Source organism: Schistocerca gregaria, chromosome 4 (assembly GCF_023897955.1).
Source record: "Schistocerca gregaria isolate iqSchGreg1 chromosome 4, iqSchGreg1.2, whole genome shotgun sequence".
Classification (NCBI taxonomy): domain Eukaryota; kingdom Metazoa; phylum Arthropoda; class Insecta; order Orthoptera; family Acrididae; genus Schistocerca; species Schistocerca gregaria.
Window position 1 is genome coordinate 559,741,944 of NC_064923.1, and position 11,823 is coordinate 559,753,766.

General features: G+C 41.9%; 1 protein-coding gene across 1 annotated transcript in view; it reads right to left on the minus strand.

Moving 5' to 3' along the window:
- Positions 1-10,695, minus strand: part of LOC126267813 (glycosyltransferase 25 family member-like) — a 75,659-nt gene extending 64,964 nt beyond the window's left edge. The window contains exons 1-2 of the mRNA XM_049973119.1: positions 10,654-10,695; positions 2,603-2,730 (exon numbers count right to left, since the gene is read on the minus strand). Of these exons, the coding sequence (XP_049829076.1) occupies positions 2,603-2,730; positions 10,654-10,695 (170 nt within the window). The remainder of the gene's footprint in view (positions 1-2,602; positions 2,731-10,653) is intronic.
- Positions 10,696-11,823: the final 1,128 nt, after the last annotated feature.

An 11,823-nucleotide genomic window follows, 5' to 3' on the forward strand; every position in this document is an offset into this window, starting at 1 on the left:
GTAGCTTTGAGGAATGAAATAGTGAAGGCAGCAGTGGATCATGTAGGTAAAATGACGAGGGCTAGTAGAAACCCTTGGGTAACAGAAGAAATATTGAGAAGAAATATTGAATTTAATTGATGAAAGGAGAAAATATAAAAATGCAGTAAATGAAGCAGGCAAAAAGGAATACAAACGTCTCAAAAATGAGATTGAAAGGAAGTGCAAAATGGCTAAGCAGGGATGGCTAGAGGACAAATGTAAGGCTGTAGAGGCTTATCTCACTAGGGGTAAGATAGATACTGCCTACAGGAAAATTAAAGAGACCTTTGGAGAAAACAGAACCGCTTGTATGAATATCAAGAGCTCAGATGGAAACCCAGTTCTAACCAAAGAAGGGAAAGCAGAAAATTGGAAAGAGTATATAGAGGGTCTATACAAGGGCGATGTACTTGAGGACAATAATACAGAAATGGAAGAGAATGTAGATGAAGATGAAATGGGAGATACGATACTGCGTGAAGAGTTTGACAGAGCACTGAAAGACCTGAGCGGAAACAAGGCCCCGGGAGTAGACAACATTCCATTAGAACTACAGACGGCCTTGGGAGAGCCAGTTCTAACAAAACTCTACCATCTGGTGAGCAAGATGTATGAGACAGACGAAATACCCTCAGAAGAATATAATAATTCCAATACCAAAGAAATCAGGTGTTGACAGATGTCAAAATTACCGAACTATCAGTTTAATAAGTCACAGCTGCAAAATACTAACACGAATTCTTTTCAGACGAATGGAAAAACAAGTAGAAACCGACCTCGGTTAAGATCAGTTTGAAATCCGTATGAATAATGGAACACGTGAGGCAATACTGACCCTACGACTTATCTTAGAAGAAAGATTAAGGAAAGGCAAACCTACGTTAGAGAAAGATTTTGACAATGTTGACTAGAATACTCTCTTTGAAATTATTCTGAAGGTGGCAGGGGTAAAATACAGGGAGCGAAAGGCTATTTACAATGTGTACAGAAACCAGATGGCAGTTATGAGAGTCGAGGGACGTGAAAGGGAAACAGTGGTTGGGAATGGAGTGAGGCAGGGTTGTAGCTTCTCCCCGATGTTATTCAATCTGTATATTGAGCAAGCAGTGAATGAAACACAAGAAAAATTCGGAGTAGGTATTAAAATCCATGGAGAAGAAATAAAAACTTTGAGTTTCGCTGATGACTTTGTAATTCTGTCTGAGACAGCAAAGGACTTGGAAGAGCAGTTGAACGGAATGGACAGTGTCTTGAAAGGTGGATATAAGATGAACATCAATAAAAGCAAAACGAGCATAATGGAATGTAGTCGAATTAAGTCGGGTGATGCTGAGGGAAGTAGATTAGGAAATGAGACACTTAAAGTAATTAAGCAGTTTTGCTATTTGGGGAGCAAAATAACTGATGATGTTCGGAGTAGAGAGGATATAAAATGTAGACTGGCAATGGCAAGGAAAGCGTTTCTGAAGAAGAGAAATTTGTTAACATCGAGTTTATATTTAAGTGTCAGGAAGTCGTTTCTGAAAGAATTTGTATGGAGTGTAGCCATGTTTGGACCAGAAGAGAATAGAAGCTTTCGAAATGTGGAGCTACAGAAGAGTGCTGAAGATTAGATGGGTAGATCACATAGCTAATGAGGAGGCACTGAATAGAATTGGGAGAAGAGGAATTTGTGGCACAACTTGACGAGAAGAAGGGACCGGTTGGTAGGACATGTACTGAGGCATCAAGGGATCACAAATTTAGCATTTGAGGGCAGAGTGGAGGGTAAAAATAGTAGAGTGAGACCACGAGATGAATACACTAAGCAGATTCAGAAGGATGTAGGTTGCAGTAGGTACTGGGAGATGAAGAAACTTGCTCAGGATTGGGTTGCATGGAGAGCTGCATCAAACCAGTCTCAGGACTGAAGACCATGCATATAATAATAATAATAATAATAATAATAATAATAATAATAATAATAATAATAATAATAATACTGTGACGAGAAGGGAGAAGGAGCAGTAACTAAACGGAGGAATGATGGAAGGAAGACAGAAAGGAAAAAGAAAGAACTAGGAATGGCAAAAATTAGACGAAAAATGGTGCGTCTCAAAACCAACATTACTTCCGCTGATAATATTGAAAATGGGCTAAATTTGCAGGTATTTACTTTAATTCTTCGACAAGGTTTACGTCACAATTGCATCTGACGCCTATCATCGATCAAGAAACGCAGTTACAATTGCTGCTATTGTTAAAAGCAAAGTATTATCACCAGATTAGAGAAATTCGTAGCCACACGACGTAAACAGGTATGGTTCAAATGGCTCTGAGCACTATGGGACTTAACATCTATTGTCATCAGTCCCCTAGAACTTAGAACTACTTAAACCTAACTAACCTAAGGACACCACACAACACCCAGCCATCACGAGGCAGAGAAAATCCCTGACCCCGCCGGGAATCGAACCCGGGAACCCGGGCGTGGGAAGCGAGAACGCTACCGCACGAGCACGAGATGCGGGCTAAACAGGTATTACTTAGCGTTAAGAATGCAGCGAAGAGTGAAATCATCTATCTGCGACTAGCTACTCACATGAGGTCCCATTCGATGTCTTCTTCCTCCAAATCCCGCATGATGTTCGCCACTCGATGACGGAAATACGATTCGAAGCGAATGTCATCCTCTAGCACCATGACTTTCTCGTAACCACCTTCCAACACCTGAGAACATAAAAACCACAAACATAGTCACAACGGATACAAAATTTTATTTTTTTGTTTGGTACAATATTTTCCTAGAAAAGAACTGTAAATACTTCCAATCCTACACTTCCAGCCTGCAGGTTTACGCCAGTAATTTGCCAAATGCTGGACCATGCAATTTCCCCTCCATCCTCCTCCACATTAAAAAAAATGGTAACCCCTTTATCCCGCTGAAAACATCCTAGCGTTCTATAGCGATCAGTAATATAAAAATTTACATATTTCAGTGGACCACAAACAAACTTCACATGCAACAAGACTTTACTGCGCCATAAATGACGCACGGCCGCAATACAGTATGTAATACATACAGTAAGTTTTAGGAGGAAATATAAAACGTTAAGAAGGAATAAACCATAAAAGGTAATTGACACAGTATGTTTTAGGAGGAAATACAAAACATTAAGAAGGTATGAACTACCTGAAGCAGTTTGTTTAAAATGGAATTTCACAGGTCATACAGGCAAAAACGAATGAACTGCATGCTCGCGTTTAAAAACTTCTGATTTTAATGCAAGTCTGTTTCTACTTGGAACAGACAATAAGAGGTTACCGATTCCGGCTTCTAAGCCATCCAGTATTTATACAGGGTGTACAGAAATAGTGAAAAGCTTCTAAGGGTGGTTCAGTGTAGGTTGTGTTGAGAAATAATCGTTAAGAAAAAAAATCGATACAATGCTATGTTTACGATTTGCTTAGCATTGAAGTTGGCCAATCAGGTCATTGCGCGAGAAAATTCAAGCGGCCAGTCAGTTGCTCTCATAGTGTAGATGACGGTGCGTGAGGACTGCTCAGCCTTTGGTTTGAGCTCGATTCTTAGTACCGTCCCACGTCTCTCTCTTGTCCGGTTGTAGGAAACCAAACGAAGCACATGTTTGACCTTACCATCTCTGGCGGGACGCTTGTACTGGAGAGCGCAACGGTCTGTTTAGCCAAATTCAAAGCCAATTAATTCGGAAGCGGCGCAACGTATCGACTTTTTTCTTAACATTTACTTCCCAGCACAACCTACACTGAAATGCCCACCTAAACTTTTCAGACTGTTTCCGACTACCTTGTATAAATACTCAGCAGTAAATAAAAAGTTTTAGATCCCGGAGAGTGTACAGTAATTGGGAAAAAACACGTTAGTTAAATAATCCAACAGCAATGGACGTCGAAGCGAGGATAGTGACAACACAAACTTAAGCACTGTCATCTTTCAGTTCTGCCAGGTCCTGAAGAGGAAATAGATAACGGGCTTGCAAGGATAGCAGTTGGGCATTTGGTAATGGAACACTTCTTCACTTCTCCCTTGTCACCGCGAAAAGCTGTCAAGTAGCAGCTCTCACATCAAAGAACGCTGGCTATGGCCAGCGCTTTCATTGCACACTGTATACCAAATAACGTGTGCTGAATGGTATAATTGTACTCTCGCAATCAGATGGAAAGCATACATCCCTACATCCTGCAGGTCACTTGTTACTGCTATAATTCGCCCCACTTCCTTCGGTGTGAGCTATAACTTAAGTTTCAAGCTCCTACGAGGGTGTTACGGGACTCTGAGAGTCTACAGAACACAATCTGGCAACCCGATGACGTAGAAATCCCATGGTACTATCCCTTCCTCTGGCCGGATTTTGCTACACACGCTTTTTATCGTCTATTCTGCCTGATAACTAGAACCCTTTTTATCGTCTATTCTACCTGATTCTCAGCATGTCTTTCTATCTAACTAGTAGCGTACTTCTGCAACATCGCATATTAAATGACTCCATTCTTCTCTGGTGGATTTTCCATGATTTTCGAGTTTAGATCCTCGGTAGTACTGTCCTTGAAACCTAAATTTCAAATTTCAGTTTTTCGTCATCACGATACTACATTAATAATACATGCACGCAAGTTTTACACATTTATAATTGTTATCCTCATGAAGGCCAGCCACTCTCTTTCTCTCCTTCTGTGTCTACCTTGCTTACAGAGCCGTCCATATATGTTTTCTTGGAAATTTATTTTCTCATTTCTTTAATGTACATGCCCAGTTCTTTGGCAACGGTTAGGCTTCACTGTCAGTCTGCTGTTTATTGTGGCTTCACAGGTTTTCCTGGGGTATTTTTAAATGCTGTCCATTTTGTGCCGTATAGCAAATACGTTCCGGTATATGTTTCTTTCTGCTCACTCCATGGAGTCCTTTGATATCAACATATCAACCACTTCTGCACAAGATACCTCCCAACGTGTAACAGTTTTATATTTTCTCACTGGGCGTACCTATATTTTAGTATTGTTCTCATTATACAAAGCGGATATGAGCTAAAAGTGACGTACATTTCAAGTTAGGGCGATATGGTCGCTAAACTGTATGAGTACTGCCCTCAGACAGGCAGAACAGGTCCCGGCGTAAAGATAAACATTTTTAAGTCGTCGTGAATGTTTAAACGTAGTCTTCGCTTTCAGTACAAAGTCGGGTAAGTTCCGCTAGTTTCCATCCTTGAGAATGCCGCAGTCTACTCGACCAGAACGTCAATTGCGTAACTGTGTTCCATTTGAGTAGACGTCTCCTGTTTACAGCACACATCCGCAGAGTTTCGAAGGCTGGAGAACGGTTATAAAGAATTACTTCTTCAGTGTATCTGTCCAGTTTCAACAGCAATAGTCCGGCCTCGTTGGCAGTGAATTGGAACTGATGATTAACATGCGAAAAACTGACAGTAGAAGAATAAAAATGTAGAAAACATAGACAATAAACTGCCAAAAATTAGGGATGTCATGTTTTCTGACAGTTTGAAGTTTCGCTGTCATCCATTAGCAGCCTCATTGCTGAAGTAAACCGCAAAATAGGCGAAGGGAACAGAGCAGTAAGATACCTCTCTATGGTAGTGAAGACGGGACATTTCGAGAGTTTTCTGACATTTAGAGCGAGGACGAACCATGTGAATAACGATACAAAATGATAAATTAGTGGAGTCAGCAGTACGAAGAAGAAAAGAAGGAAAGAAGATTAGCGTTTATCATCCCGTCGACGAAGAGGGGAAGGAAATAGGTCGTGCCTCTTTAAAACTAACTAGCCCACCGTCAACTCCACGGAAACCCGGACGACGATCTGATACCTAGTCGTCCTACTGAATGAGGATCCAGTCTCGTACCCGGCTAACCGCGTCGCTAATTCGCTTGAGAACCAAAGCTGTTATTGCGGCTACGACATCTAGGAAGAATACGTGGTCAAAGGCAATGCGTATATAGACTTTTTCAAGGATGAAGGAACAGAAGACGGCCTTCTATAAGATGGAAGGAAAACGGGGCATTAGTGGTGGTGACCAGGAAGGAGAACGGCTGATGAGATAATGGAGAGACAGAAGCAGCGATAACCTTATACGAAACTCGAGAATGAGAAATTGGGCTATGATCTGGTATGAGAACCTTAAACTGAAAAAAAAGAAAAAAAACCGGAGTTTAGCGCATGGCGACAATGCAGTTATTAAAGTCAGTCACATGATACATGACATGGGAGGAAACCTGCTGTGTTCGGAAAACCACAAAAAGTCAAGAAGTGGATGGTCATCAATTAATTTTAGCCATATTTTTAGTATTTCATGATAAGAATTCCAACTGCTGTTTTCCATGCCTCATTGTGCAATATAGATGTTATACACGACACTTAAATTTTCATGTTAATTTTCAGCATTTACACAGTATAATATATATTTGAACAGAAAGACGTAAAATACTAAAAGAATGTTATGTTCATAAACGTATTTCACGCTGTTTATCGTCCACAACCGGTTTTTTTTTCTAACAGAACATCAGGTGATCAGTTTGTCTTGTCCGTTGAAACGAAAGGGCTCTACGTTTTGCCTAGTAATGCAGACAATCTTAATAATTTTGTACCTTCCCCTTTAGAAAGAAACCGATTGTAGAGTAATAAACCAATCCGGAAAAAAATGTTTATAAAGGAACCTTTACTATGCCTCCGGTAACTATAAACAGTCATGTTTTTGCTCTCGTGCTCTGTAAGGGAGGAAGGAGGGACGGAAGCAAAAGGGTTTAGCTTTCTGTCGACGACGTTGTCGTTAAAGACGGGGCGCAAGCTTCCATTGAGTAAAGATGAGGAAGGAAATCGGCCGTGACCTGGGTGGCTAGAAAGGAATTTGAAACACCGCCCCGCCAAAAAACCAGTCCAGTGTGTTACCGCTGCACCACCTCGCTTCGTCTCGCGCTCTGTGACCGTCTCGAAATAATTCTAATCTCAGTCCATCATTTAGGAGTTCTTTGCTGTTTCTGTAATATGATCGACAGACTACATGAAACCATGGGTTGTATGGGGATTGACATAGTTCCCATCGCAAAATTCTATGAAGGCTGTCTTTGGTCCTTGATTTCATGCAGGTTACTCCGTATTAGTTTCAATACTTTAGCACACGGGTAGTGCAAACATATAATTAAGTTTATCTACCACTAAAAAGTTAATTAGAATACGATAAATGAGCGAATTATGTATTGAAACTTTATGGCAGAGTAAAACTGTGTGCCGGGCCGAGACTCGAACTCGGGACCTTTCGAGTCTCGGTCCGGCACACACTTTTAATCTGCCAGAAAGTTTCATATCAGCGCACACTCCGCTGCAGAGTGAAAATCTCATTCTGCACTTATGTATTATTTAAAAAAATAACAAAGAAAAACAGTAACAATAAACTGCACAAACCACTTTTCGCAGGCCGGCCAGAGTGGCCGAGCGGTTCTAGGCGCTACAGTCTGGAACCGCGCCACCGCTACGGTCGCAGGTTCGAATCCTGCCTCGGGCATGGATGTGTGTGGTGTCCTTAGGTTAGTTAGGTTTAAGTAGTTCTAAGTTATAGGGGACTGATGACCAAATAAGTTAAGTCCCATAATTCTCAGAGCCATTAGAACCATTTGAACTTTTCGCAGGAAAAGAAGTCGCTTGTATTAAGAAAATCTGATACAAAAATAACTGAACTAACTTTCATTTACCAGCGACTGTATAGCAAAGAAGTCGACATTAAGTACATACACCTATGTTTAAGTACGTAACGTGTAATATTTAACAAATGGTGAAAGCAACTGCAATATCAGAAATGTTCAACTGCTATAATCCGTACCTCCACATATTTCTTTACGCTTCTGTTGCTTGCTTCTTTTGCCTAAAAGAGAAATGAAGCCTCGACATTGTTCATAGTGGCTCACGATCTGCGATTTGTTAATTATGGTGATTTACAGATCACAGATATGTGGAGATGTCTAAACGACACCTAAGTGTTTGGACACCTTCACAGACGCATTAGACTGAATTTGCGGTTATTTTATGCAGGTGATAAAGATGTCGGCTACGCCTCGCATTGAAATTATCATGCTCACTAGTTGGATTACACATACCAAGTTCAATCTTTGTCAGACGGCTACAAAGGGATCGTAAATTATTAGAAACAAATAACTCCGAAAACTATTCCATTATCCTAACTACTGCATCACCACAGCAGGCGAGGAACACTCATGGACGGCAAACACTGCAAAGTTGTGCAGCGAACTCTCTCTCGTCTCTACACTCTACCAACAACGCGGAGTAATGCCCATCACGTGTCAAACTGACAGTTGTGCAGCCACTTGTTTGGCGAATCTTCACAACTCTGGTGTAGTTCGTGACTGCACGAGTAATGCGTGGTACACACGGCTGTAGATAACCATCAGTCCTTGAGTCAAAGGCGGTGACATTTATTTGCTTGCCTCAAAAACTGCTTAAGCTGACGAGAATAGAGAAGGACCTAAACTAACTCCATTGACTTTTCTCTGTCTCATTTTTAGCCTAAATTTTACAGACAAGCGGAGCACAATATTCTGTACGCATGGTACTGTGATAGTATCTTCAAATATTATGCCTATTATCTTGACTTCCTTCTCGTCTGGAATTTTACATAACGCCGAGCACCATTTGTGTTTAACAAGGAACGTGTCGCACCTTGTAAGGGTAGTCCAACCTTCAATTATGAGGTAAACAGTTTCTTTTTTCCATGGGCCTGTGGAGGCGTACTACAGAAAAAATGGACCGCTTTCACTGCTTTCTAGGAATTAAAAGTTTAAATACAAATTTTCTAATGAACTCTGAACTGCCTAATCAATGTATTTTCTTCCCGGTTGTTGGTTTAAAATAATTTTAAGAAGAGCCTTGATTCAACGACACATCTTTCAAAGGCAAACTATTGTGGAAAAACTTCCGTAACACGTACCCAGTAGATGGACTATAAGAAAAAAAAATCAATTTTTAGTATTGTTCACTTAAGTTATTAACTTTCACACACTTACTGAATTACATTGATAGCCCAATACAACTGACATAAAAACGAGTGAATGAGTGTTAACGTGTGTATGGTGGGAGCTATTTAATGTTGTTGCTTCTTTGGCACATCGAAAACACGAAAACAGAGAATATGCAGTTCCAGTTTAGGAACAAAACGTAATTGTTTCCAAGAAACCAAACTGTGACAGCTTCGTTAGTTGGTTGAGGGGCGTGGTGAGGGGGGGGGGGGGAGGGGGGGAGGGAAGATTATAGAAGTTAACAACGAGGTCACCAATCCCGTAATCAGAAGATAGCCCATGTGGAAATAGTGTCGTCAGTCAGAAATATGATCTAATTATGATTGAATGCATGAGTGATAAAATCGAGACATTGATAGCAAGATTTATACCATAGATAAGAAATAATCGGATGAAAGGTACGGGTAGACTGAGGTGACCAAAGTCATGGGAAAGTCGTGGGATATATACAGACGGTGGTAGTTCAAAATGGTTCAAACGGCTCTGAGCACTATGGGACTCAACTGCTGTGCTCATCAGTCCCCTAGAACTTAGAACTACTTAAACCTAACTAACCTAAGGGCATCACACACATCCATGTCCGAGGCAGGATTCGAACCTGCGACCGTAGCAGTCGCACACGGAGGTAGTACCGCGTAAACAAGGCATAAAAAGGCAATGCATTGTCGGAGCTGTCATTTGTACTCAGGTGATTCATGTGAAAAGTTTTCCGACGTTACTATACCGCACGACGGAAATTAACAGACTTTGAACGCAGAATGATAGTTGGAGCTAGACTCATGGGACATTCCATTTCGGAAATCGTTAGAGAATTCAATATTCCGAGATCCACAGTGTCAAAAGTGTGCCGATAATACCAAATTACACGCATAGTCTCTCACCACAGACAACGGAATAGCCAACGGCCTTCACTTAACGACCGACAGCGAATAGTTTGGCCACATAGATCGCCCGACATTTATGGGACACAATCGACGCCCGACGTTTCTGAGACACAATCGAGAGGTAAATTAGTGCACAAAATCCTGTACCGGCAACACTTTAGCATTTATGGACAGCTATAGACGCAGCACGGCTCAGTATTTGCAGAGGACTTCCAGTGATCTGTTGAGTCCATGCTTCGTCGGGTTGCTGCATAATGCCGGGCAAGACAGACATCAGGAGGTATCCCATGACTTTTGTCACCTCAGTGTATATGGTTTGGGGCGGCCAGCAAGCCCGACAGCAATGTGGGGCCATTTCTCAGGAATCGTTATCAAATAATCAAAAACACGTTAAAAGGAATGTAACGGTTCGGGGCTCGGCAGGAACCTGTTATATTGACAGCTTGCTCAATAGTGACCTCGTTGTTTGGGTAATAATCAGCCTTCAGGAAGTTTCGACAGCGATAAAATATGCAGTAGTAGAGGCCTTCCGCATAAACAGGCGCCCCATTTCGCTGTATATGTAATCCGGTCCATTTGAGTACGTCATCGGCACAACCAGGCTAAAGATCGGCGCTCGCCCTATGCCAGTCTCCGCCGCGGGATCGTCGACATTCTTCTGATGCAGCTATCATCAAAGCAGTGGGCTTACGAGTAAATGACCACTACCAGTGGGCCTACATTCCGCCGTCATTTGCACATGGACCTATCACTACCTCGTGGTCCGAGATACGAACTGAGATTCTCCCTCCTTGAGCCATTGGACTACACTAATGCCAGCCGCCACTCTGCAGCCACAAGTTCAGGATGTGACACTGAGCAACATCACAGACTACCATGGACACAGAACGTAGATTTTGACCACCCACAGCCAGGAAACTGATGCATTGCCACCTGACTCAGGTTACGAGGCAGTAGAGCCGTTTGTACGAGAAGCAGTGTCACTCAAGAGTCCACGCTAGCCTGTCACAGCCCGAGATTCAACATCCACTGCCTGACACCTGATACACATGGGTAAGCATTTTCTATGCCTGTTTACTAGGCAGTCAATACATTTTTTGTCAACCACTGGGTGCCTATATCTTCAGCGCTTCTTCTCCACTTCCACCACAAAAGCACTCGCCCACAACCATGCACATCATAACACATGATGACATGGCGGAGGGCCAGAAAGAGTGTACGTTCCACCAGGAGGTAAGCTTATGTCTATAAAGTGCCGCAACCAAAGGGTTGTGGTGGACCATTGCAGAAAATAAAGCTATGGCTTAATCTGGTACTAGTGATGTGGAGGGGATATAGAACGATGGTTTACTTCTGAGAAGAATGGAAGAAGGGATGATGTATCATCTCTGAATGAAGTGGTCTCATCTGCACCCTCAAAACTACACCCAGAATCACCAAAGTGAACGTTGGGTATGTGATCACTTCTCTAAACAAACGATTGGGCAGTTCTTCCTTGGGATACCAAGAGAAATGAGCCGGTAGTAGAGCTAAGGTCAGAGAGAAAATTGTGACTAGCAGGTATCACAGTGTCCCAAGAAAAATAGTGATAAAGCCTGAGGACTGCTCATCGTGTCATTAAAAATTTAAAAGCGGTCGATGGAGGGTCTGATTAATAAAAAGTAGGGCTCTACTAATTGCTATCAGCTCCACCATACAAAAACATTACATATTCCCGACAATGAATGTTATTTATGATTATCGGAAGATGTAAAAGCGTATCTTGTCCTGAATGAGATTTTCACTCTGCAGCGGAGTGTGCGCTGATATGAAACTTCCTGGCAGATTAAAACTGTAAGCCCGACCGAGACTCGAACTCGGG